Source organism: Bidens hawaiensis, unplaced genomic scaffold, assembly GCF_021521415.1.
Source record: "Bidens hawaiensis isolate Kalapana, Puna unplaced genomic scaffold, B.hawaiensis_p1.1 tig00030168_1, whole genome shotgun sequence".
Classification (NCBI taxonomy): domain Eukaryota; kingdom Viridiplantae; phylum Streptophyta; class Magnoliopsida; order Asterales; family Asteraceae; genus Bidens; species Bidens hawaiensis.
The window spans coordinates 7074-34014 of NW_027495007.1; the positions used below are offsets into that span (position 1 = coordinate 7074).

Here is a 26941-nt window from a genome sequence, read left to right on the forward strand (position 1 = left end):
CCGGAGGAAAAACTGAGTATGGGTCGAACCACTGAATCGGATCATAAATTTAGTCATGCAGACTGCCATACAATATTTTATATCCCAAAGAAATATTCGGTTCAATAATTATGCCCTCACGCCTCCCCGTAGCCCGTTCGAAATTTTGCCCTTATTGCCAAAGAGGGTGTACACGAGCCCGAGGAAAAACTAAGTATGGGTCGAACCACTGAATCGGATCATAAATTCGGTCATGCAGACTGTCATACAATATTTTATGGCCTTAAGAAATAATCGGATAAATAATTATGTCCTCACTCCACCCCGTGGCACATTCTTAATTTTGCATGTATTGCCAAAGAGGGTAGTACACGAGCCGGAGGAAAAACTGGGTATAGGTCGAACCACTGAATCGGATCATAAATTCGGTAATGGAGACTGTCATACAATATTTTTGGTCCTAAGAAAGAATCGGATCAATAATTATGCCCTCACGCCACCCCGTGGCACGTTCGAAATTTTGTTCGTATTGCCAAAGGGGGTAATTAGTTCAGTAGCCGGAGGAAAAACTGAGTATGGGTCGAACCACTGAATCATATTTTAAATTCGGTCATGGAGACTGCCATACAATATTTTATGGCCCTTAAAAAGAATCGGATTAATAGTTATGCCCTCACCCCACCCTGTGGCCCGTTCGAAATTTTGTCCGTATTGCCAAAGGGGGTAGGTAGTACACGAGCCGGGGGAAAAAATGAGTATGGGTGGAACCACTGAATCGGATCATAAATTTAGTCATGCAGACTGCCATATAATATTTTATGGCCTAAAGAAATAATCGAATCAATAATTATGCCCTCACGCCTTCCCGTAGCCCGTTCGAAATTTTGCCCTTATTGCCAAAGACGGTAGTACACGAGTCGGAGGAAAAACTAAGTATGGGTCGAACCACTGAATCAGATCATAAATTCGGTCATGGAGACTGTCATACATTATTTTATGACCTTAAGAAAGTATCGGATCAATAATTATGCCCTCACGCCAACCCGTGGCCCGTTCAAAATTTTGGTCGTATTGCTAAAGGGGGTAGTACACGAGCCGGAGGAAAAACTGAGTATGGGTCGAACCACTGAATCGGATCATAAATTCGGTAATGGAGACTGTCGTGGCCCGTTTGAAATTTTGACAAGAAAAAAAAAAGAATACCAATCATTAGGGATGTTCAAAACCGGATATCCGAACTTTCGAATATCCGAAACTAGAGATGGGCAAAAAAACGGTTGGTGAACCGGTTCAACGGTTTAAACCGAAAACCGGTTTTTACAAAAACCGGTTATTTAAAAACCGGTTTGACCGGTTTAGTAACCGCCGGTTCGTATATCGGTTACAAGTTCTAGAGAAAAACCGGTTACTGAACCGGTTATGGAAAAACCCGGTTAATTTTAAAACCGGTTATTATGAAAAAAAAACGGTTAATTAAAAAAACGGTTATTAACCGGTTCTAACCGGTTTCTAAACCGGTCCTAACCGGTTAGACCGGTCCGAGTTTTGCACCAAAAAAACCGGTTAATAAACCGGTCCGGTTATTTAAAAACCGGTTTTTTTCCAGGCCAAGAAAAACCGGTCCGGTTATTAACCGAACCGGTTTTTTTAAAAAAACCGATTTGTGCACCTCTATCCGAAACCGGATATCCGAACCTTTCGGATAGTGAAAATCATTATCCGAATCCGAATCCGAAACTTCGGATATCCGAAATTTCTAATATCCGAACCTCCGATATCCAAATACCCGAAAAACAAAAAAAAAAATTGTTTTATTATAAATGACTACATTTATATAAATAGAACAATAATAAACAATTTCAAACACTAATTTTAAAATCAACAAACTTTAAATTTGCAGCCATAAATCTCCAAAATTACAATAAATTATTTTTAATTGTTGAATCATACTAGCATAGAATCAAACAACTAAAAGTATGGATACATAAAACACAATCGAATACCCAGAACTCATGGTAAATAGATATATCCAATCTGCAACCCAATTAATAAATCGCAAACAGATCCATGAAACAAACCCATTTAATAAAGAATCAAAAGAAATGATCTCCTGGTTTCAGACTCGCACTATCTAATCTGCAACCCTGGTGATGGGTGGTGGGGCTGCGACGGCGGTGTTGCGACGGTGGTGCGTGGCGGTGATGCTGCGAAAGTGGTGCGTGACGGTGGTGCTGCCGTGAGGGAGGGCGGAGGTTTGAAAGAGAAGAGGCGCTGCCTTGTTGTGTTATGTTAATATGTGTTAGGGTTTTGTTATTATATTATATGTAATATAAAATAAAATAAAAATATATTAAAATTAAAATACCGGATAATTCGGATATCCGAAAAATCTAAAAACCGGAATCCGAATTTTCGGATATCCGGATTCGGATATACGAAAATTCGGATAGTTCGAATACTGATATTCGGATAATTCGGATTCGGATAGTTTTGAACACCCCCATCAATCATTATCAAAACCAAAAACGTATGACTTTTTCACGTTTATTCCCACCCAACTGCTTTTCACTTGTTTCTTTTAACAAAACATTCTGATCATTTTTTTTCCATTTCCCAACAACAAATATAAGCCCATGCGCGATCAATTAATTTATGTGAATCAAATAGAGTAATTACTACAATATCTTACTATTATATAATTATTTTGCTGGTATGTATAATTAGTTTGTTATACATATACATATACATATACATATACATATACATATATATATATATATTATACTAACAAAAATTATTTATTCAACTTATCTATTTTTAATTGTCAACGAATCTTTCAAATGACTAATAGATAAATTTATTATATCGGGATACACTCGCATTTCTATTCGGAAAAACTCTCACCTAAGGCCCACGTCTGTGAACATTCGTCTAAAGGTGCGAAAGTACAGTGAGATAAAACTTGTATAGTTTAAGAATCCAACTAGTAAAAGTCACTTACTCGCCCCGGTGCCATGTAAACTCAATAATCCGGTCAAATTTCGTTTTTCGAATATTGTCTTTTTCTTCATCTTTAAATGCCTACAAACAAAATTTTGAATACAAATCAACAAAATTTTGAATACAATTCAAAAGTGTTTATTTTTTAAAAAAATTGTATAATTTTTTTTATCATAAAAGGAATTGCATTACATTGATATGCGTGATCACTAAAAGCAAACAAAACTATTTAAAAGAACAAAATGTTTTTTTACCAAATAGGTGTAGTTGAAAAAAATATTTACTAATTTGGTGTAATTTAAAAACTAATTATCAAAATGGGTGTTTTTTTGAAACTTATTTAATTTTAAAAAACCTAATTGGTTAAATTTAATTCACTAAAATTAAATAAAAGAAAACACTTCTATTATTATATTAGTATTAATAATATCGTCTTTTTTAACCTGCATGTTTGTTTATTATTCACCAAAAAATTATATTAATTATATTAGCATATAATAATAATAATAATAATAATAATAATAATAATAATAATAATAATAATTTTATTGTTAGCATATTGTTAAAATTATAACTTTATGCACTAAGATATTATATTTGCAAGAGGTGACGAATTCTACGTCCCTTCGTAATTTAGAACTAAAATCGAACAAGTTAATCAACGACTTTCTTTTTATTGCTCGAGACATTCATAATTCAATGCTATTTTTCTATTAATAGTTTAGGTTTTAGGATTTGTGTAATACTAGACAACGCGATCCAGTTCTATCTTGTGCGTAAAAAACAAAAATGTAAAAAGACATTAGAGATTTTATTAAAAGACATTAGGTTACTTATAGAATACGACAATAGTAAAGTCTTTAGATTTAAAGTATTTGCGACTGCAAACGAAAAATAAAACCCAAAAATTTAGTCGTAATGTAAGCAAAATTGTATCGAGACGTGGACGTTCCATTGTTTGTTTATTATGTAACTTGAAAACTCATGCTACAAACTTGTGCACTGTGACGGACACCAAACAAAAGATTAAACGAAAAACAAAAATTGTGTTTAGTTAATTGGTTATTTAAATATATGAGTTAACTAATAAAAGAAAAAATAATAAAAAAAATTATTAGCTAGTCCATTGTTGCTTAAATTTTTTTTTTAAGAAGTAAAAATATAAAATTTTAAAAAACAAAGCTGCATGGACCATATTCGCCCAAACTTCTAATTTTTATAATAATTAATTTTAGGATAACAAACAAACTAGTTTAAAGGTAGTAAAAAAACGATGTTATTACTTGGTTTATAATTTTGGAATATATGATTGGCAAAACGAATATTTATAAATAGTAAATATGGGTTTCTCTTTTATTTAATTTTATTTTTAACAATATGTTAATTTAATTTTAGTGAATTAGATTTAACCAACTAGATTAGGAGAGAATCAAACAAGTTTCAAGAAAACACCCATTTTGATAATTAGTTTTCAAACTACACCAAACTAGTAAATATTTTTTTCAACTACACTCATTTAGTAAAAAACTCAGAAAAAAATATATAAGAATAAATTGTTGCTTCCTCTTTTCTGACAGTTGACAAAACATATTATTAAATTTCAAGACCACAACACGTGTTTACTGTCGAAACTGAAACCTAAGCTGACTTCCAACAACCTTAAATTCAACTAAAAAAAACCTTAAAAACACACAATTTGTTGCTTTCAACAAACAAACAACAAATAAAAATGTGTGCTTATTTCCTCAAGAACACTAGTAACAAATCACACCTCTACAACAACATCAACACCTTATGGATGAGAAGATCCGTTTCCGATTCAATCGGAGCTCCGATTACCCAAAAACTACCCGTTTTCCAACAACCCAAAGCTTCTTATTCCAGATTTCCTACTCAAAGAAAGCTGAAAGAGATTGAGTTCACGGTTCCGTTTGCTGCTAAGGGTGTGTCGCGATTTTCGTCGGTTTCGAATAATGGGATTATCGGATGGTATTTGGGTTTGATCAAGACCCGACCCATTTTGACTAAAAGTGTTACGTCTGCGTTTCTTTATACTGCTGCTGATTTATCTTCTCAGGTATATATAATATTATATATTCTAATATATATAACGTGCATGTCTCAAGGTTATTTTAGCTTTAAAGTAGTTTTGAAATTAGCTAGGGTTTACATGGTAAAATGTAGGAGTATATCAAGCAATTTTAGTCTCTAAGCATAAACTTGTTATTTACATCTCATTGTGAGCAGAAGTGCACATTGAAATCGGTTAATTGATACGGTTTATTCGAGACAACCGTCAATCTCCCAAGAACATAAGAGAAGAAGAGAAAATAGTCTTAAAATGATATTTTTTTTTATTCTTTTTCTTAAACGAGATTACAATATATAAGAAAGCAAAGACATAAAAATATAAAAAGATAAACAATAAGGTAACATATTTAACTATAATAAGAAAACTAAATAAAAGATAAACTTAAATAATAATAATAATAAACTTATTAATATAGCCTAACCGGTTTGGAACCGAAATTATCAATAGATTCGGGACCAGTTTTTAGTTTTCAAGCTAGAACCGGTTTGGAAGGTTCACAAACAGATCACTAGGAACCAATTTGCGAACCGGTTTGGAACCGATGATCAAGAACCTATGTATGTGTGTATGTATATTATGAATGTTATGTAATTATATATGTTATATATATCTGTGTATATCTTTGGAAAAATTACGGATATGGCAAGTTGACCACCTATTTTCACGAAAATGATCATTGACTTTTTTTTTCAAATTCTCGTTTGGGCAAGAATAGTTCATAATTTCTCTCTGACGTGGCACATACTTTCTCTCTAGGGCGAGATTTTCCATATTATCTCGCTGACTTGGCGAGAATGTAATAAAATATTATTGTTATTTTCTTTTGGGGGAGAATTTTAATTTTTTTCTCTCCATGTTGGCGAGAATTGAACATTTGGCAATATGCTATTGGTTAAATAAATTTGTAAAATGATGAAGTCCATGTCCATTTTTGTTAAAATGCTTGGTCAATTGGTTAGATTGGTGACTTTCCCTATATCTATTTGTGTATGTTATGTATTTAATTATGTATGTTTTATATTATTCTAGAAAAACATTTTAATACAAATCGGTTTTGGAACTGGTTCCAAAGGTTCAGATTTTTAATCTCACAGACCGGCTTTGACCAAATTGACTAGGAGCTAAACCGGTTTAGGGTTACAAACCGATTTGTTCACCTCTACTTTGTAGCTTAAACATAAGCATAAGTTGCTTGGGCAGCAAACAAACCGAACGAAGACAAACAAGACATTGTTCAGTTTGTTTGTTAAGAAAACAATGTGTTCACGAACACTTACCGAATGAGATTTCATGTACATGTTCGTTTATTAAGGAAATGAATGTGTTCACGAACATAAACGAACACAAATTTAATCGGCGTAGCCTAGAGATTGAGATCAATGTATTCATTAGTGTGAATATTGATAAAGGAAATGAGCACAATGCAATATTATGTTAGGGGTAAGAAATCAAATAATATAAAATGTTTAGATAAAAAAAATAACTGTGCAAAAGACTTTCTTGAACATATACAAACGAACATGAACGAACGCTCACGAACACATTACCAAATGCTCACAAAACACAATTGAACGAACGAGGGCTCTGCTCATGTTCGTTTGTTTAACTAATCGAACGAAATTTCTTGTTCATGTTCATTCATTCAATAAGCGAACGAACATAAACGATTCCAAGCTTTCTAACATTTGTGTTATTATCCATGTTTAGACAATTACAGGGTCATCTTCTGAGTCTTATGATCTTGTACGAACGCTTCGTATGGGTGGATACGGAATGATAATACCAGGGCCATCACTGCATTTTTGGTTCAATTTTATGTCAAGATTATTTCCAAAGAGGGACTTAATTTCAACTTTCAAGAAAATGTTCATGGGCCAAGCAATAATGGCACCTGTTTTGACTGCAGTATTCTTCTCCACCAATGCCGGTTTACAAGGTACCTGTATTCTCCTGCGCAGCTTGTTGCCCGTTTACCTGCCATCTCATTGTAACGTATTCTAATAATATGTTGTTTAAACTTTGAAAAAAAAAAGTTTCTTGTATGCATTTTCAGTGTCTAGAAATTGTGATTAATGTTGGAATATGAATATGTTTGTTAGGTGAAAGTGGTGCAGAAATTGTTGCGAGATTGAAACGCGACTTGGTGCCTACATTGATCAACGGTGTTATGTACTGGCCCGTTTGTGATTTCATCACATTCAAATTCATACCTGTTCATTTGCAGGTAACACTTTGTTTAATAACTAATATTGTAATTTTAAGTTTACTAAAAATAAGGAAATTGATTTTCGTGATGGTGCAGCCGGTGGTGAGCAACTCGTTTGCGTATATATGGATGGTTTACGTGACATATATGGCAAGCTTAGAGAAAGCAGACACCAAATAGCTACTGCTGCTGCTGTGTTTATGTGAATGAAGCTGCAGGCTGCTAGTTATTTTTACATTTTGCTATTATAGAATTTTAGACCTTTTTTTTAAATGTTGAGAATATTTGTTATCTTCTAATAAACTATTTAATTAGAGGTCTGAGTTTGACTTTATGAAGCCTCTGGATTCATTTTGTTGATGTATTTTCATCTATTGTTAAACCATATCTGGTGGTGTAACCGAGCCAAGCTTGAGCTCGGCTCGTTTTGAATTGCGAGAGCTAGATCTAGAGTTCGAACTTGGCTCATTCCGAACTCTTTTTCTAAAGCTTGAGTTCAGTTTTTTTATTATATATGGTGGTGTAACTGAGCCAAGCCCGAGCTTGATTAGGCTGGAGCTCGGCTCGTTTTGACTTACGAGAGCTAGAGCTAGATCTCAAACTTGGCTCATTCCAAGCTCTTTTTCTAAAGCTCGAGCTCAGCTTAATTGTTTATTATATTAATTTACACACATTTTTAATTATGTTTTATATTTTGAGAAAACCCTTATTAAACGAGCCTAAGCTTGGCTCGAGTTCGTGTGCAGTACATTAAATGAGCCACGGTTGTGCATTGCGAAATTAATACATAGAAATCCAAAAGAGTTGAAACTTAAAAATACACAAGGCTTCACTATCCTAAACGAGTAAACGGTCTTCTCATACAAGGCTCGAGTTCGATAACTAAACAAGCTTCATTTGAGGCTTGACTCGGGCTCGATATGGCTAAGCTTGTTTCGAGAATTTTATCGACCCGGTCTCGAGTAGCTTGCAAGTGTGTCAGCTTGTTTGCACCTCTTAAGTATATCAAACTATGGGTGTCAAAAAAACTAATATTTCTAAAAGCATGTCTTGGATTTTTGTAAGCATTATTCCAATATCTTTAGCATTATTTAGAGACCGACACGTAAACTAATACCGTACGTTGTAAACGCAGGAGATTAAACAACAAGCTCACGAAAGGCAATGAACCTTAGCTTAGCTTAAACTTATAATCTACGATATGATTTATGTTAACTAAAATCAAGACAAAGTGAGTTAATATGAAAACATTAATCTTCAAAAATCAAAAACACTATCAGGACATACACAGAATATCAACCAATAAACCTAATTAACGACGAATATCTTCAATGTCCGTTAATGAAGTAGATTTCTTTTTTGATAAATCAATCACCAGTTGTCCGCATGCCCCGCTTATATCTTGGCCCATTTGCTTTCTAACAGTCGTTCGTATATTATGTGTATTTCTAAGAATCCTTTGAAATTTAGTAACTTTGTCATCTTCGCTTGTACCAAATTGACTTAGCGTGCCAATCGGATTAAAAGGTATTAGATTTACAACCTGCAAACAACAAAAATAAATAAATTCATTCGTGTATTCACATCATAACTAAACATTATATAAGTTAGGTATTCACTCACCACTTCAAATGTCTCAAGTAGTTTGCCAAGTTGGTGTGCATGTTGTTCTTCATCATTCACACCATCAAGCATTATGTACTCGATAAAAATCTTTTGCTGACTGAAAACAATAAACATAAGTTGTAACGATCAACTATTAAAACTTCTAATTATAAAAATATTACCTTTTCTTTTGATACGCTGCAAGAGCATCCATAAGTTTTCCTAAAGGAAAAGCACGTGCTGCAGGCATTATTTGACAACGGATGTCTTGAACCGGCGCATGAAGAGACACTGCTAGGTTTAAATTCGGTAAATCATCATGGAATTTGTTTATTGCATGAATTATACCAACCTACAAAAATCATACAAATTGTTATATTCACATCAAGAAATGTTAATAAAAAGAGACAAGAGAGTGGAGCATACCGTTGACACAGTTATTTTTCTCGGTGAAATTTGAAACGGATATGATGTCATTACTCTTATAGCTTCTACTAATGCAGTATAGTTGTTTAATGGCTCTCCCATACCCTACCAACAAGATGATGATAATATCAAGATAATATAAATTTTTACAAAGTTGTAACTAAATATAATAATATTACCATGAAAACAATATTGCGTATGGGTGATATACGCGAAGCATGCACCAACTGTTCCACAATCTCTCCAGTTGAGAGATTGCTTTTGAATCCCATTGTTCCGGTTGCACAGAACTTGCAGCCCATTTTACAACCAACCTATATCCAACTTACAAATAATCAATATAGTTTGCTGAAGATATCAAAACTTATATTAATTGTTGATGATAATCATATTCATACCTGTGAAGATATGCATAAGGTTGACCTCGGGCCACCTGATCGAGGATTGCCTCCATATTTCCCTAAACTGGAATCATATCTCATAATCACGGTTTCTACAGATGCTCCATTCTGGCATGAAATCAAACCAGATTAACAAGTAGTTTGGAAACCATGACATGTACTGCAAATAGTCTCAACCATCGGTGTCAACTTGCATTTGTAACTAGGGGTGTAAACAGGCCGAGCCTCACTTTTTAGTGTTTTTTCAAGCTCGGGTTCAACTCGTTTATAATTTATTAATAAATTTATATATGCTTTTAATTATATTTGTATATTTGAAGAAAAACCTTAATCGAGCCAACGCTCGGCTCGAGCTTGACTGGCGCAGAGTCAAATTAATAACATACAAATAGGGGTGTAAACGAGCCGAGCTCTTCTTTTGACTTACCAGACTCGAACTCGGGTCGTTTCGAGCTCCTTTTCTAAAGCTCAAGCTCGGCTAGTGAGTTGTTTTTTCAAGTCTGGGCTTTGCTTGTTTATAATTTATTAATTATTTTATATATGTTTTTAATTATTTGTATATATTTTGAGAAAAACCTTAAACGAGCCATAGCTCCGCTCGGGCTTGTGCAGTGGCTAAAACGAGTGAGCAGTGCCTTAAACGAGCGAATGCTCGGTTCAAGCTTGACTAGTGCAGTGTAAACTAATAACATAGAAGTTCAAAGGAGGTAAAACTTAAAAAAACACAAGGCTCAATCAGTGAAGGTCTCGGTTTCAATAACTACATGAGCTTTATTTGAGGCTCGGGCTCAAAAAAGCTCGCCTTGTTTCTAGCTAGCTTAATACCGATCCAAGCCCAAGTAGCCTTGTTTCGTTTTGCTTATTATTTATTAATTAATTTATACATGTTTTTAATTATTCTTATATCTTGTGAGAAAAATACTTAAAAGTGCCTTAGCTTGGCTCGGCTAGAGCTCAACTGGTGCAGTGTAAAACTAATATGATAGAAGTTCAAAAGAGGTAAAACCATTAAAACACACACACTCACAAGGCCGACGAACCTAAACGAGCTTTCTGTACAAGGCTCAAGCTCATGCTCAATAACTACAAGAGCTTTATTTGAGGCTAGGGCTTTTTATCGGTTCGAGCTCAAGTAGCTCGGCTCGTTTACATCACTATATGTAACATCAAAATCTAATGTGCTATTATAATATTCAAACCTGCAACTTAATGAGGAGTTTGGTGGTAACTTCATCAGCCGAGTCAGAAACGGAATCAACGGCGGAAGTGCAGGGTTTGAATTTGGATGAAAGCAACGAGTAAGCTGCTGCAGGTAGTGATGGAATGTCTCTCCATTCACAATTAGGGTTCTGTATCACATACCTTCAATGCAAGCAAATATAACTAACTAACTAACTAATTAATTAACTCAACAAACGAAATCGTAACGGAACTGAAACAGAACTAACTAATTAATTAATTAACTCAACAAACGGAATCGAAACAGAAGTTACTAACTAATTAACTCAACAAACGGAATCGAAACAGAAGTAACTAACTGATTAGTTTAACTCAACAAACGGAATCGTAACAGAATGAAACAGAAGTAACTAACTAACTAATTAACTAACTCAACATACGGAATCAAAACAGCAGTAACTAACTAACCAGATGATTAACTCAACAAACGGAATCGAAACGGATCACAGGAGTAAGTACTAACTAATTAACTAACTCAACAAACGGAATCGTAACGGAATCGAAACAGAAGTAACTAACTAATTAACTAACTCAACAAACGGAATCGAAACAAAAGTAACTAACTAACTGACTAATTCATTAACTAACTCGACAAACGGAATCGAAACAGAAGTAACTAACTTAACTAATTAATTAACTTAACAAACGGAATCGTAACGGAATTGAAAGAGAGAGATGGATATTACTTCCAAATAGAAGGAATGAATTGAGTATTGATTCCAGATTGATCGAATTCTGATCTTATGAAAGCTGCATCGAACACAGATCGAAACGACGTCGTCGTCATCGATCTCTTCTGTTCTGTTTGTTAAATAAATTAGGGTTTATGATGAACGACGACGATGGAACTCAAGTTTTAACCGGTGAGGTTCGAGTTTGGCTCGTTTTAACTGGTTTCAGCTGAAGTTTATGAGTCAAGTCAGGGTCAGGGTGGGTTTGAACTTAAGCTCGAAATGAAGCAGGTTAGCTGGGCTCGAGCTTGATTTTAAAGTTAAATAGATCAAGTCAACGAGCTGAGCTTAGGATGATTTTGGCTCGGATATAAAAAATGAACCAAATTAGCTCAGGTTCTTTTAAATAAAAAAACTTTAAATCAAATTGTTTAGCTAGTTTTTATTCGAGCTTTTATTGAGCGAGTCACGAGCTTATTGAACAACACTAGTTTCAGCTCGAGCTTGGCTCAATTAAAGCTTATTTTAATACTTTAAGCTTGGTTTATGAGTTGTTTTTCAAGCTAGAGCTAATTATATAAATGGTACTGCAACGACATATCTCAAGCACGCTCTCACAACATCAAAGCAAATACGCAATCATATTTTAATACTGGAACATGTAATGATTAGTATCATTCAATAAATTTCTATCGCATGCAAAGCAAGTCTAATTTAATATAACAAGGCCGAATAATCATAGATCATAATACAAATGAATGGACAGCCAAACGAATCGATGTTTCAAAGACGTTAGGAGTTCCAAATGTATATGATATCAACGGGGTTTATAACAATCGAGTATGATAACAATAAGGATGGGGTTAGGATCCGTAGCTTGAGGGATAGATCGATGAGTCGTGTATTGATTGGTTGACTTTAGAAACCAATTATGATTCATATTTTTTATTTGTGTAAAAGACATCAACTATAACCTATAACACGTATAGTGGACATCCTTAAAACTGTATAACAAATTGACAATGACTTGCGTAACCCGTTGATCTAAACATAAAAACACGCGGACGAGTTGCAAACGATTTAATAACTCATAACCAAGTTACCCAATTCAAATAAATTGGTTAAAAGATTTTGACCTTAATACATATGGATATGTAAGCTACGAAGTATGAAATTGTGTTTTGAGATTTATATTATCATATGAAATTTAAATATATATAATTAAACAGTTTATGATGATTTTTAAAAATGTATTTAATTTATCATATTTAATTTTATGGTGGTCGTTAAAAATATAAAACTTATAACATAAAGAAATATAAGTACTTAGCAAATGCCAAAATAAATATTTAAAAAACAAAATAACAGTATCCTCACTAATCATGGATACGCATGACACCTGTCACAAAATTTTACAATAAATACCTTATATGTATTAAAAGCCGGGCATAAAATGTTGTTTTACAATCATATGACTGAGTTTACCAATACTTGTTTCGTACCCTCAATTTTAACGGGTATGTTTTGAAAACTTATAACAATACATACACACTAAATTGTAACTGTTATCATAATTTATAAATACATTTATAATTTTAATCTCTTTGATAATTGAAATATCAAAGTTGAAGAACTTTATAAGTTTTTTAAATATTAAAACACCTATTGAAACTATTGATTAACGTAAACTATTATATGTTTACTATTAATTATATCATCTATCGTTCCATTCTATGTATTTTGTTTTTCATCATGTCCTTACCTTTGTTTCTATGCAAACCAAGAAACCAATCATGTGTTCATTTCATTATCACCTAATCAAGCATCCCAAAACCAAACTTAATTCATTTCAAATCAACCATGAGCACAAGTCGTCGAGAAGACAACGACGACGACGACGACAACCATGCTGATCATTTCTTCAAAATCATTATGATCGGGGACTCTTGCGTCGGCAAAACCAACTTACTCTCACGATTTTGTCACAACAAGTTCACCCTCGAGTTCAACTCCACCATTGGAGTTGAGTTCATCACCAAGACTCTCACCATCGATAGCAAGCCTGTCACGGTTCAAATTTGGGACACTTCGGGTCACACAAAGGTTAGTTAGAACTTAAAACCCGTGTATTGTACTTTTATGTATTGATAACTAGCTTAGAATTCATGTGCTACACGAGACGAAATATATCAACATATTAAATCTTAGTTATATCCTATAAGTGAAAAAATGTACTACATATATTAATGATTTTAACAAAAACAAGTCAAAAATATGTAAAAATTAATATATAATTGGGTTTTGAAAATACATTATAGGGTTGTTGCCCGTTTGCCTGCCACTTTATTGTAACCGTTTTATAGTAAATTATATATAAAACTGATTACAAACCTTATGTTGAGATACATTATATTATACTATATATAAACAAGAAATTTGGTGCCGCACTTGGCGGCACCGTATTGTTCAATGAATTTTGTTTATTAGTTCAGTTATCATAATAAACGTAATGGAAACTTATCAAAAGTCATTTTTTTTAGTTTCGGTATCATAACAGACCTGCAAAAAACCGACCGAGTTCGCGCAAACTCGCGACCTTATTTATAGCCCATGATCGACAACACTCGGGTTTTACCAATGCTCAAGTTTGCCGACACCCCCCCCCCCCCCCAAAAAAAATGAATAAATAAATAAATTAAATTGGTCGCTGGTCCACCTTAGTTTTTATATTTTTTCGTTTTTGAGTTCCGGTACCATAATGTACATAATAAAAAACAACCGAATTCGTGTCAAGTTACCGACTTAATGCTCGGGACCACAACGATTGTGTTTTACCACCGATCGGGTTTGCCAACCAAATAAACATCGTCTTAAATATTTTGTTTTCTTATATGTTAATTTGCCGAATTAGTTTTTGGGTTTTAACGCTCAAATTTTACCAATGATGTCGATATCGTAACGAATGCAGCCGATATTGATCTATTAATGTCGACTCATCGTCGTAACACTCGGGTTTTACCAACGTCTGTGTTTCAACGCTGAGGTTTGGCTAGCTTCCCGGTGCAACGTGCCGGGTAGGAAAACTAGTTATATACTATTAATAATTTAAATTGTCGTTCATTTACTATTTGATTGAACTTTGATTTGCATTAAACATGGCATGGAAATAAGAATAATTTTTAACAATGTGGAGAAGTGGCGGGGTTTTAATGTGTAAGGTTCTTTAGTTTGTTTTGTCATGTAAATATCGTCGAGTGAATTGTACCTCGTTGGTTAGTATCTTGCTACAGCGTTTGGTGGTTAATAAAAGTTTTTTTTGTTGGTCGTTCAAAAAAGATATTGATTGAAAACAAAATAAGATTTGATTTCAAAGTTTATCAAAATAAGAGCCAAATTAAAGTAAATGTGTTTTATTAGTATAACTTATATTTTTCTATTATAACAGATATAGATGCGACACGTGGCATTAGTGATCTTTTATCGATTATATAGTAAATATAACTAGTTACGTATATCTACTTTTGTTATTCTACTTCGAGCCATCACGGATGCCTACTACCATGGTGCAACGGGTGCACTCCTCGTGTACGATGTTACCAGACACATTACTTTTGTAAGCACACAGAAATGGTTAGCCGATTTGAAAAACCACGCGGACCCAAACATGGTTGTGATGTTGGTTGGGAATAAGTCAGATGCTCGGCATTCGGTTATGGTTTCAACCGAGGTTGGGAAATCGTTTGCTGAGAAAGAATCTTTGTGTTTTGTTGAGACGTCTGCGTTGCGAGCCGTGAATGTTGATAAAGCGTTTGTTGATCTTGTTGAAAAATTGTATAGGAATCAAATATGTAGGAAGAAAGATATGGAAGCTCATGAAACAATGGCACTTTCAAGAAGTAATTAAGATTTTAATTTATTTTGGTTATGTTAATTGCGCATTTTTAACAGTTTGCAGTCGCTAATAAACGTTTAATCGTAGGTGTATCGATATCTAGTGGAAATAACGAACCGGCACATTACAAGTTGAAGATTGAGTCATTCTCCCTTTTGTGTGAAGCCGGGATAGAAAAATACGAATCTGACGTTTTTGAAGCTAGCGGTTTTAAATGGTACGTTTAACATAACCCTTGCAATAAATGTGATGAACTTTTATGTATATATAATTACAGAAAAATAAAAAGTTTATTAACTTTTAAGGAAACTAGAAGTGTATCCGAATGGAAGTGCGAAAGAATTCGTTAACGATCACATATCTGTTTATCTAGTCATATGCGACACTAAAAACCTCGAAAAAGAATGGGAGGTTCACGTCTACTTCAAGATCTTGATTTACGATCATATACGGCATAACTATCTAACCATTCAAGGTACAACATTCAACATTACTCTTTTACAACCTTCCACGAGTCACGGTTTTTGTAATGTGTTTATGTACTAGGTGGTGACGGAAAACGTACAAGGTTACACGAGAAGAAAACCAGATGGGGCTTTCGCAAACTTATATCATTGGAGTCGTTTAAGGAGCCTGAAAATGGTTACCTTTTTGGGGATTCATGTGAGTTTGGCGCCGAGGTTTTTGTTGTTCCGAAATATACACAAAAAGATCAATGTTTGTCGATGATGAAGCCTCCTACGACCATGAATACTCACGTTTGGACGATTTCTAAGTTTTCGATCTTGAAAGACGAACCGTTGTATTCAGAAGATTTCAAAGTTGGAAAAGTGAAATGGTATGTTAATTTGTTTCATAAGTTTTTCAACAAGTATAGTGTCTGGCAAAATCGAATAATGATACGTATAATGCAGGAAATTATCGTTGTATCCTAAGGGATTCAAAACAGGAAAAAACACAAATCTTTCGATCTTTCTAAGACCGCATGATGTTGGTTCTAGTTCACAGTCGGACGACTGGAAAGTGTATGCAAAGTTCAGGATTCGGGTAAAAAACCAGAATGTCGGTGGCCACGAAAGTGAAGGTGCTTAAGTTTGTAGAAATGATATATATGCATATTTGGATCTCTTAATGGTTGTGTTAAAACATGCATGATATGATTTTGCAGAAGCCGATCACTGGTTCTGCAAGACGACTGACGGGTGGGGATTTCCGTGCTTTATGTTGTTAAGTGATCTTCATGACGACAAAAAAGGCTTCTTGTCCAACGACACTCTAATTGTCGAAGCAAAAATCTTGATTGTTGGGATCTTAAAAAATCTTGCCTAATAGTATAAACGTTACAAGGTCGACAGAACTTTCATATATAGCATATTTGTTCGTGTATATGTAATTCGGTATATTATAAACATAAGACCAACGACCATTTGCTTAATTCGTTATATTACAAACATAAATCAATTACTATTTGCAGTGCAAGAACATGCATAACACACATTACTGCCATAAGCTAAGTGAGTGAATACGAAAACCCAAGCCAACAATTGAAGCAGCCGAGCAGGTCAAATGAACAAACTTACGTTAACGTAAATGAAGGAACAAGACACGTGTTCATTGTTCAATCAATAAACAAACTTTTTTTTTCATATTCGTTTATTAATTAAATGAACGACCTGAACGACCATGAATGAAACAAACATGTGTTCATTTTACCCTTTTAAGTGCAAAAACCGAAAAAGATAAATCTATGCTGGTTATCATATGCAACATCAGAAATATTTTGGAGAAGGTCGGGTGTAATAAAGTAACAAAAACAATTATAACCGCAAACCATATCAATTTAAACAAAGGAGGGATGTCCAAAAGTAAACATAATCTGCAATCCAAATCAACTATAATTGATCACTGCTCCACTTCTTGAACCACTTCTTCCCCAAAACCGCGTTGTGCAATTCTGTAATACAGAATACCCATCGTTGCTAAACACGCCCTGCATCCAACCAATCCATATATATATATATATATATATATATATATATATATATATATATTCATTATATGTTCAGAAAATAAAACAAAAAAAATAATGAGAATAAGGAAAATCTTACATAATTGCTATGACAAGAAGTATTTTCCTTGGATCCATCCTTGAAGGTCTATGGTGGGGCCTATGGGTGTCATCTGTGTTTGCATCTTTTCTAGGTGGTGCGGTAACGGGTAAAGTCGGCAATGCACTTGACCAGAATGGTACCAATCTCCTCAAAAACTGATTGCGAAAACTTCCTGCCAATCAAAATTGCATAAATCAATCATTTTTAATCCATTTATCTACTCACTGTGATAATGTTTATTTTCCTGTTTATTTACTCACCTCTCCTAGAGTACTTCTTGCGATTAGCATCTTCATCATCTGCATAATACGAAACCTCGGAATTTTGCCTTTCAACTTGTTGTGCACTCTTTCTTGTCATAGCACCAGGCTGCATTTCATTCTCAAATGTCAGAAAGACGACTAATGCAAGTAAAATAAAGACTAGAAAGAAAAAAGAACTTACGACACCGGAAGGTGGGCTTCTTAAATGATTTGCTGAATTAGGCGCGTCTATTTCAACAATATCTATGCTTAAAGGTTTAGTAGAACCATTTCCTGCATCATCTTTCGTTACTGAAGAAGGCTCGGGCCTTGCTGCCATTGAAACCGGATTGTTTCCAAACACATTCTTCTCAATTCCAGTCTGCGTAACATTATCATACAACAACATAAGCCAAACAGCATTTTCGACAATAATACGGATCTAGTTCAACAATTCAGCAAACTTTAAACAAGGAAACACATATGAAACTTCGAAACTGGATTACCTGAACAATTGCTTCCTTCAACTGTGAATGTAAACGAGACCCAGAATCTTTAATACTCTTAGGAGGCCATATCTGTAAAGAAAGATCAAACATTTAGTAAGAACAAATCATTATTTTATAAAAACAATCCCAATAAACAGGTTATACACTGCATAGCATACAATTAGACCTTACCGAAGTTGAACATATTGGACAAACATATCCAGCAGGCGCAGTGTGAGGAGGATAACTTTTAATATGTGAAACCAAGCAACTTGTATGTATGGCATCTGAAAACATACAAAAAATTAATACAAAGTAGATAAATCAACAGTATACTTTTAGAACTAAAAACAAATGATGCATGTTTCTAAGTGTGGGATAGCATACGCAAGCAACCCAGTCTTGTCGTTTGACTGTTTTCTTCAAGCACAGCTTGACATTTGCAACACTTTGGAGGCCAGTCATACTCTCCATCAATCACCCAGTCTGAGTATGTACAAACCTATAAAAATCAATACAATAGTTTCAAACAACTGGCATGAAATCCATGAGTATGACAGATACAAGCGATCACTATACAGTGATATATCACAAACGTACCACACAGATTTGGTGCTCTGGAAAACATATGCATTCTCCACAAACAGGGGCTTTGTGTACAAAGCAGTACAATTTAGTTGCCTGTGGGTAACACCTCCACTTTGGTTAGTACTTATTCATAATAATAACAGACAATTTTCTTCATGACAATCTCTAATCAACAAGTTTTAGTCAGTGTTGTAAAAAATGTTTCAAGGCGCTGATTAGTCAGTGTTGTAAAAATTGTTTCAGCCCAAATCGGACCTTTTATTAAGGCAATTGGACCTGGTTTTCTCATCTATTTGTTATGTATGCGTTTCACTATTTACGTTTGAACTATACTATGTGAGCTTTTATATGTAGTTTATAGAAAACGAACGCCACCTTTAACTTGAAAACTCGTGAAAGCCACTTTTTAACACTGATTTTTAACTTTCATTTTTCCCATTCTTTTTATACGTTATTTATATTTCAAACACCAAAAAGAAATTAAAAAAAAATATATGGCAATTGTGGAAGTAAATATTTTTTCGCGAACTACATACATTCTTTTATTTCTTCTTATTTTTGGCAAAGATTAACATCATATAAAAAAAATTAAAAAACAAAAACTAGTGCTTAAAATTGCTTTTCACAAGTTTTCAAGTACATATATGTATGTATGTATATGTAATTTTGAAAACTTACATATAAACTTCCAGTCCGATTAGTCGCTAGTCGGTACCCCACTGCCCGACTAGCGCCCAGCAGATTCCTATAACACTGCTTATAGTGGATTAAACAATTTTTGCAAGGATAAATAACACACTCTTCTAAAATACAGACATCTACGCAAGTTTGGATATAAGATCTCAAATTCATAGCAATGGTGATACAAATTCGGTTTGATCTAAAAGCAGCCGAATTCAAATGCATATAACTTAATAGAAAATTAGAATACCTTTCAGCCCACCATCATGTGTGTGTGTGTATAATTTAGAAAAAGATACATATAAATATTACAATCCAACTAATTTAGAAAAAGATACAATGAATATTAATCGAGTCCTACAACACTGTTTCTAGTGGAAGACATGCATACATGTTTACAAATTTGGATCTAAGATGTAAAATTGAGAGCAATTGTGATAGGTAAGCTAGGTTTGATCTAAAAGCAGCTGTGAATTCAAATGGCTAAAATTATTAAGCCTAGCTAGCGTAATGTATGTATGTACATAATAATGAATTAGTATACCTTTCGGCACTTGCAGACGACCATGGCGATGCGAAGTGTAAGACGTTTAAGCTAAAATTGAAGCATAAATTAATTAATTAATTAGGGTTTAAGGTTGAGATAACTGAAGATCCGATCTGTAAACGATCAATTAGCAGCAGATGATTTGATTTGGATTTGATTTCATGATATTGAGATGTATGTATATGTATGTAAGGTAACGTTAATACCAGAGGAAGAGAGGTGTGTGTATTGTATTTGTTTCTCACACGGAGGAAAATAATAATAATAATAATAATAATAATAATAATAATAATAATCGTATAATGTAACTTATTATTTCGACCATTACATTCGGGTCCGACCCGATTAAATGGCTGTCTACATGGATCACTTATGTTGGCATTCCTTATTTTACTTTTTTTACATTTATTTAACCTTACGTATTAAATGAGACCAGTGCTCACAACTAGGTGTGTACACAAACCGGATGAAACTCTGTCACTGTCCGTCTGTTAAGCTTTTGACAGATAAATGGACGGTTCACGAAAACTCTACCGAACGAAAATTCATGATCGTGTTCATTCGTTAAGAAATTGAGTTTGTCTGTGTGTGTCCGTTGGTATTGTAAATGGACGTTAATGGACACTAGTAGACAAACAGACATTGATAGACTCTAATGAACAAACAAACACATGAACATTAATGGACAAAAGAACATATGAGCATTAATGGACACTAATGGACAACGAACACTAATACTATCATTAACGACGGACGGACATACACAAACCTAACCGGACGTAATCGAACGGACTTTACCGGACGTTCACGAACACTATTGAACAGACATGGCCTTTGTCCGTGTTCGTCCATTAAGCTTACTGAACGAAATTTTTTTGTCCATGTCCGGTTCGTTTATTAAACTAACAAACACAAACAAACTTCTTGTCGAACGAACGTCCGGTTCGCTTACAGTCCTACTCACAATCATTTGGTTGTAAGGCATACACATTTGTCACTAAACCAAGCTATTGTTAGAATAAGTTATAAGTCATAATTTTGTAACTTATCAACTTATCTCATCTGCAATAAACAATCCCAAACACCCCAAAATAAGAGAGAAAAATCCAGACATTTGTACCTGGTGTGTAGTATATACTTCTTGTATAGTTGTATATATTATTAATAAAATATATTATATATTTTTGTAATCAAGTTTAATTATTTTTATACTAGTATTGAAGTAAACAATTCTGTATGCAACTAATCTAACACTCATTGTATGAACTGATTCAACACAGAACACGTAATGTTAAATTGTGCAAATTGCAAAAGTACAAAAATGGTTATTAACTTATTACATCACAATGGGCTAATGGAGTCACCGAGCAAGCACGAGTGTACAAGAAGAGAGGACGAGATAGTTCATGCGGTATTGGCAGCCACTTTGCGGATGATATGGAACACGAGAAACGCTATTATCTTTAATAATAGACCTCTTTTGATCAATAAAATAGATGATAAATAAAAGCAGCATTGTTTCTTTCAGTAACTCATTAAAAGATGACTTAAACAAGTCTTTTGCCACCTGCAACATTTGTCGATTGCAGACAATGCACATCAACATTTGTCGCCTGCATCTGGTTTTAGTTTTACAGATTAAGTGCCCATGTGTTTATGGTCCAAAAGCACATACTACTTTTCACATCATCAAATTGGCCACGTTACAACTACAGAAAGTCAAAATTCTTCCATGTATGACCGACCGTATACAACAAACAATACCAGTTTATCCCAACTAAAAGAGTAAAAGCATAACAATATCATACAAATCAGGTACCACCACAGTTTCACCTAAATCCAGACGGAGCTGACTGTGCGCCACCACCTGCTCTCCTTGCAGCTTTCGTTTGTGCAAGAATCTCCTCATAATTCTAAAAAAGAAAAATTAATCACAATCAGTTGCTAAAGACTTACTAAACGAAGGCAAAAGATGAAAAAAAAAATACTCGTTTATCAAAGGCGTTATCTCTAGAGCTGATTATTTTGTCAGCAATGCCATAATCAATAGCTTCCTGGGCTTGAAAGTACTTAGGTCGCATGATATCTTTATTAATTTCATCTTTTGGTTTCCCAATTCCTTTCTCTAGAAGCTCCAAGTAATAATCTGTGTTTGAGTCCAGCTCCTTGGCCTTAATCCACATGTCTATAGCAGCCCCGCTTGATCGGCTCACTTTAGGTAGATACAACTTTGCTGCAATTCAAATCAAAACACACATCAGTAAAATACTAATATATACTGATTAATGCCCAAAAATAACTTTTTTTTAAAAGAAATGAAGACGCACTGGATGAATTTGGCTGTAAAGCACGATATCCTTTAGTTCCAAGGGACAACAGCATAGCTGCTTGACCAAATGCCATTCCACAGTTGACTGTATACACCTCCGACTTGCAATACTTTAGGCGGATTAAGTATCAAAACAATGATAATTGCATATTTTAGTTAACAAGCACCCAACTTCTGATTATTACATACAACAAAAATGTAATAATAATGCTTACAGCCATGATGTCAGCAATTGCATATGCCTCTGTTTCAGATCCAACTGTCTCCATTTTTTCATTCTAAGCAATATTTTATTGAAAAATCACATCATCAAGATCGAAAAACAAATTCTAATGTTTTAAAAGCGTAAATAGAAAGGGGGGAATACAAACAATCACCTGTGTTCCAGATGAATTTATGTATAAGTATATAGGCTTCGATGGATTGTCATAATCCAAATACATAAATTGAGCAACAAGAAGCTCGGTCACTGCTGGAACAATCTAGAAGATACAAAATTGAAAAGATTATGATAGTTAAATAAAATTAACAAATTAAAAACTGAGCAACAAGAAGCTCAGTCACTGCTGGATTTTCTACACTTTCCACTTAAAATTAATAAATAAAATAACTGTCTTACTGGCATTCCTAGGTAGCAAATTCTTGCATCTAAAAGCAATGATGGCAAATCAGGTGGAGCACTTCTAGGTCTTCCAGCTCCTCTGCCTCCACCACGATACATGCTTATACTCATACTGTATTTTGCGGGACCCTTATCATGCATTCCAGATAAACTCCACATTCCTCCATGATTTAAGTAATTATGAGATGATGAGATCGTTTCCTGTTAAAAAGAAATACATTTAAGCAAAATACAATAGGCGTTGGTTCAATTAAAAAATGAAACTGCATAATAAAGAGACCTCTGTAACGCTTTCTGCTTGCCGCCTTACTGGATTATCTTCTGTCATGAACATGTCCATTTGTCTAGGACTAAGACCGTACAGATATTGAGGAACATTCTTGTAATTGTCCATCACTGAAAAAGTGAGCCGGTTAATTGCTGAATGAAGTGTTTGTTACATGGAAATAAAGCTTCTGTTATCATATTATCTTCCTTAGTTGTGGTTTACCAAAGTTGGAGACAATTATTTCAATTAGGGGTGTATAGCTCAAGCTCAGGACGTTTCGAGCTATTTTTATAAAGCTTGAGCTCGACTAGCCAGTCTATTTTCAAGCTCGGGCTCGGCTCATCTATTATTTATTAAATTATACACATTTTTAACTTCTTATTATATATGTTGAAAATAACCTTAAACAAGCCTAAGCTCAGCTTGAGCTCGTGTAGTACCTTAAACAAGCCAAACCTCAGCTCGAACTCGACTGTGCAATGTAAAATTAATACATAGAAGTCCAAAAGATGTAACACTTAAAAATATACAAGGCTTGCTAAGACTCAACGAGGCTAAGCTCGAGCTCGATATCTCCTTGAGCTCGAAAAAGCTCAGCTCCTTTCGAGCTTTTTTGAAATTGTCCATCACTAAAAAACTGAGCTTGTTAATTGCCGAAATAAGTGTTTATGAAGTGGAAATTAAGCTTCTATTCTCATATTACGTTCTTCAATTGTGGTTTTCTAAGATAATAGTCGATTAATCCAACTAGGAGTGTTAATGGGCCAAGCCGAGCCGAGCCTGAGCTCGACTAGCCTCGGGCTCGGCTAGTTTGACTTACAAGAGCTCGAACTAAACCCTAAATATTTAGTTATTTTTATACATTTTGAAAAAAACCTTAAATAAGCCTAGGCTCCGCTCGAGCTCATGTAGTAAGAAATGAATACATAGAAGTTCAAAAGAGGTCAAACTTAAAACTACACAAGGCTTGATAGTTGATAAGACTCTAGCGAGCTTCCCATACAAGGCTCAAGCTCGGGATCGATAACTCCTTTCGAGCTTTTTTGTAATCCGATCTTATTTGTGCACCCCTAGTTTAAATCATTTCTAATTTCAAAGTAGGTAACTGCAACAGTTAACTTAATATTCTAAGAGGTATAACTGTAGTAGCTACTTCATAAGTAAATTCAAAAAGCTCGCTGCTCGAAGCTCGGGATTGTGGCTCACTCGATAAACGCTAGAATAAAAAAAGCTAAAAAAACTTGATTTGAAACTAACTGAACTGATTTGGCTCATTTTTGTAACCAAGCCAATCTCGTCCCAAGCTTGGCACGGCTCGTTGGCTCAATCTTAGGCTCGTTTAACATCAAAAACAAGCTCGAGCCTAGCTGAGCTGGTTCAATTAATTTCGAGCTCAAGCTCGACTCGTTAACAGCCCTAGTTTCAAATCAGTTTTCTGTAAACAATGACTGCAAGCTACACATAATAATCATACACAATCAATTGAAAACGAAACATGAATAATAATAATAATAATAATAATAATAATAATAATAATAATAATAATAATACTGACATCCGTCTTTTAGGTTTTCTTCTCTGAACTGTTTCGGTATGTAATCCAAATACTTATCCGAAGCCGCCGCAGTGACCTGAGACCTATAACACCGTCTGCTAACCCTAACATCTTTCCTCAACGAAGAAACATACAAATTATTGTGAACAATAGAAGATTTGAAGCATAGATTCGTGGAATCGACGGTGGGAGGTGATGATATAGGTGAACGGAGTATCGAAATTGACGTCGCCATTAGATTAGATTACTACCTGCAACCTAGGGTTTCAGTTTCAATTTATTTGATTTGATTTGATTTGATTTGATTTGATCAAGTTAATTTGTGTGATGATAAGCATTCTGGTTTACAATCCGTTAAGTGCTAACGGCGTTAATGCTGTAATGGATAAGAATTGGGCTTTAGCCTATATTGGAGCCTCTTAAGACCCATTTGCCCATTGACTCAATTAGCATTCTCATCTCATCCTTTACAATCATGTGTGAGGAGTTTGTAAATTAAAGGGTGAGATTGTGAGTATAAATTATAGGATGGAGAGATAAATGTAGTGATTTTTTTATAAATTTGGGTAAACATTTGGGGAACATTGTTTGCCCCTATTTATTTTTTAATATTTGTTGGATTGGTTGTGAGTAGAGGAGAGAGAAAACTGTAATGATAAAGGTATAAAAAATATTATTTAATTAAACAGAAGATTGAAATGTATTGTTTTTAGTGTAAATATAGAGATAAGGATGAGGAATGGGTTGAGAATGCTCTTAGATGTGAAAGTGAATCAAAAGGGCTTGACTGGTTTGGATCTAGTGCAGTAGAAACTGGTTTCGACCCGATTGAACCATGGTGTGGAACCGGTTTATAATCTAACCCGCTTAGCACGAACCCACCCGGTGAAAACCAAACAAGTTTTGGCTTTTTGTTAGCCAACGTGAACTGATTTAGAATTTGGAACCGGTTTATGCACCTTTATATTCAATATTAGTAATTGTTTCAAACAAGTTTCAGTTCTTTTTTAATTTGGAGAGCTAAGACACACTTTAAATTTATACGAATTCTAAACATGTTTTAATATTGCACTATGCACTATAACAAAGTACAAACAGTTAAGAGTTTTGATATAAAAAATAAGTCCAGTCTAGACGGACTCTAATATTTAACGATGTTTTCCAAACAAACCAGTTATTGTTTTGATGCTTTATCAATTCATTAATTAGTAAGGTTGAACTGTCTTCAAAACCGGATGTCGTCATAAAATATGATGTGAACTTATATTTATACAACTAGTATGAATATAATATGAAACTTTTTTATCTTTTGTGTGGATTTTTAAAGTTAAAAAAATATGAAGTTTAGAATAAACAAAAATGAAACTTGACCTAGTAGTAAATTATTAATTAGATTTTGAAGGGAAAATGTATTAAAACCCGGTCCAATATGTGGTCCGGTTCAACTGCAAAGTGTAGAAAATGGTGGGCCATCATCTAGGAAAATGGCCCATTGAGTGTATGACGTGGCTATGTACATTCTTGCAAGTTCCATTCAGTATGTAGAGCTACCTTTTTAATGATTTAAAATGTGCCACAAGATTTTGGAGACAATTATGTGTTGCCTCTTGTCAAATTATATTATATAGTGAGTATTAAGTAATAGGGGTGTATGTGGCATGGTTTGATGCGGTTTTGATTAAAATCAGACTAAAAAATAAAACTTCGGTTTTTGAAGTTTTTTAAATTGTTCGGTGCAATTTTTTCAACTAATTAGTAATCAAACTATCTCACTCACATTTATATATAAAATAAAAGGTTAAATAATAATTGATTTTTCAATTAAACCATTATGCGTTTTTTTAGTAAAAAGGTTAGTAAGAGCTCAAATATTTACGTGACGTGAAGTTTTTATTTTTAAGTTAAATCATTACACACAATCTAAAAATATAAAGAGTGTGTTTCATTTCCTAAAGGGACCTCATGCGGGAGAGACGGGTTGCGGGCGCAACACTTGTTG

At 34.2% G+C, this 26941-nt stretch overlaps 5 protein-coding genes across 7 annotated transcripts; 2 read left to right on the forward strand and 3 right to left on the reverse strand.

The window, feature by feature from the left end:
- The first annotated feature begins 4515 nt into the window (after positions 1-4515).
- On the forward strand, positions 4516-7504 carry LOC143579921 (uncharacterized). Of its 2 annotated transcripts, XM_077063097.1 has the most exons (4): positions 4516-5056; positions 6779-7007; positions 7171-7295; positions 7374-7504. In XM_077063097.1, the coding sequence occupies exons 1-4, from the start codon at positions 4709-4711 to the stop codon at positions 7455-7457; spliced, it is 786 nt and encodes a 261-aa protein (XP_076919212.1). In that variant the 5' UTR covers positions 4516-4708; the 3' UTR covers positions 7458-7504. The 2 variants fall into 2 exon arrangements, with proteins under 2 accessions (XP_076919212.1, XP_076919211.1); XM_077063096.1 differs by having other exon boundaries at positions 7171-7504.
- Positions 7505-8385: 881 nt separating this feature from the next.
- On the reverse strand, positions 8386-11781 carry LOC143579922 (uncharacterized). The gene is made up of 8 exons (XM_077063098.1): positions 11635-11781; positions 10909-11071; positions 9707-9817; positions 9488-9622; positions 9309-9413; positions 9065-9234; positions 8901-9000; positions 8386-8820 (listed from the first exon to the last, which is right to left on the reverse strand). The coding sequence occupies exons 1-8, from the start codon at positions 11733-11735 to the stop codon at positions 8590-8592; spliced, it is 1116 nt and encodes a 371-aa protein (XP_076919213.1). The 5' UTR covers positions 11736-11781; the 3' UTR covers positions 8386-8589.
- Positions 11782-13479: 1698 nt separating this feature from the next.
- LOC143579911 (uncharacterized) lies at positions 13480-16731 on the forward strand. The gene is made up of 6 exons (XM_077063085.1): positions 13480-13722; positions 15125-15515; positions 15599-15728; positions 15817-15986; positions 16058-16349; positions 16426-16731. Exons 1-6 carry the CDS (start codon positions 13480-13482, stop codon positions 16601-16603), a joined length of 1404 nt encoding a protein of 467 aa, XP_076919200.1. The 3' UTR covers positions 16604-16731.
- A 464-nt stretch (positions 16732-17195) lies between these two features.
- Positions 17196-20332, reverse strand: LOC143579923 (uncharacterized). 2 transcript variants are annotated; one of them, XM_077063100.1, is made up of 9 exons: positions 20166-20332; positions 18953-19033; positions 18740-18854; positions 18545-18639; positions 18371-18442; positions 18067-18246; positions 17879-17991; positions 17620-17790; positions 17196-17501 (listed from the first exon to the last, which is right to left on the reverse strand). In XM_077063100.1, exons 1-9 carry the CDS (start codon positions 20187-20189, stop codon positions 17414-17416), a joined length of 939 nt encoding a protein of 312 aa, XP_076919215.1. In that variant the 5' UTR covers positions 20190-20332; the 3' UTR covers positions 17196-17413. The 2 variants fall into 2 exon arrangements, with proteins under 2 accessions (XP_076919215.1, XP_076919214.1); XM_077063099.1 differs by having other exon boundaries at positions 17197-17501; positions 17620-17794; positions 17883-17991.
- Positions 20333-21821: 1489 nt separating this feature from the next.
- Positions 21822-25249, reverse strand: LOC143579924 (ATP-dependent Clp protease proteolytic subunit-related protein 1, chloroplastic-like). Its single transcript, XM_077063101.1, has 8 exons — positions 24943-25249; positions 23400-23515; positions 23117-23320; positions 22875-22979; positions 22713-22775; positions 22496-22607; positions 22157-22401; positions 21822-22081 (listed from the first exon to the last, which is right to left on the reverse strand). Exons 1-8 carry the CDS (start codon positions 25175-25177, stop codon positions 21998-22000), a joined length of 1164 nt encoding a protein of 387 aa, XP_076919216.1. The 5' UTR covers positions 25178-25249; the 3' UTR covers positions 21822-21997.
- Between the last annotated feature and the right edge of the window lie 1692 nt (positions 25250-26941).

Excerpts from the sequence above, each read along its gene's own strand:
- LOC143579921 (XM_077063096.1), top strand. The coding sequence starts at position 4,709 with ATGTGTGCTTATTTCCTCAAGAACACTAGTAACAAATCACACCTCTAC. Across the intron at positions 5,057-6,778 it reads CTGCTGATTTATCTTCTCAG|ACAATTACAGGGTCATCTTC; the intron begins GTATATATAATA and ends ATCCATGTTTAG. Across the intron at positions 7,008-7,170 it reads CACCAATGCCGGTTTACAAG|GTGAAAGTGGTGCAGAAATT; the intron begins GTACCTGTATTC and ends TATGTTTGTTAG.
- LOC143579922 (XM_077063098.1), bottom strand. The coding sequence starts at position 11,735 with ATGACGACGACGTCGTTTCGATCTGTGTTCGATGCAGCTTTCATAAGA. Across the intron at positions 11,072-11,634 it reads TTCATTCCTTCTATTTGGAA|GTATGTGATACAGAACCCTA; the intron begins GTAATATCCATC and ends CTTGCATTGAAG. Across the intron at positions 9,414-9,487 it reads TACGCAATATTGTTTTCATG|GGTATGGGAGAGCCATTAAA; the intron begins GTAATATTATTA and ends TCTTGTTGGTAG.
- LOC143579911 (XM_077063085.1), top strand. The coding sequence starts at position 13,480 with ATGAGCACAAGTCGTCGAGAAGACAACGACGACGACGACGACAACCAT. Across the intron at positions 15,987-16,057 it reads TAACTATCTAACCATTCAAG|GTGGTGACGGAAAACGTACA; the intron begins GTACAACATTCA and ends TTTATGTACTAG. Across the intron at positions 16,350-16,425 it reads AAAGTTGGAAAAGTGAAATG|GAAATTATCGTTGTATCCTA; the intron begins GTATGTTAATTT and ends CGTATAATGCAG.
- LOC143579923 (XM_077063100.1), bottom strand. The coding sequence starts at position 20,189 with ATGGTCGTCTGCAAGTGCCGAAAG. Across the intron at positions 18,640-18,739 it reads GACAAGACTGGGTTGCTTGC|ATGCCATACATACAAGTTGC; the intron begins GTATGCTATCCC and ends GTATGTTTTCAG. Across the intron at positions 18,247-18,370 it reads TGAAGGAAGCAATTGTTCAG|ACTGGAATTGAGAAGAATGT; the intron begins GTAATCCAGTTT and ends AATGTTACGCAG.
- LOC143579924 (XM_077063101.1), bottom strand. The coding sequence starts at position 25,177 with ATGGCGACGTCAATTTCGATACTCCGTTCACCTATATCATCACCTCCC. Across the intron at positions 22,402-22,495 it reads TTTACAGCCAAATTCATCCA|CAAAGTTGTATCTACCTAAA; the intron begins GTGCGTCTTCAT and ends TTTGAATTGCAG. Across the intron at positions 22,082-22,156 it reads ATAACGCCTTTGATAAACGA|AATTATGAGGAGATTCTTGC; the intron begins GTATTTTTTTTT and ends TTTCTTTTTTAG.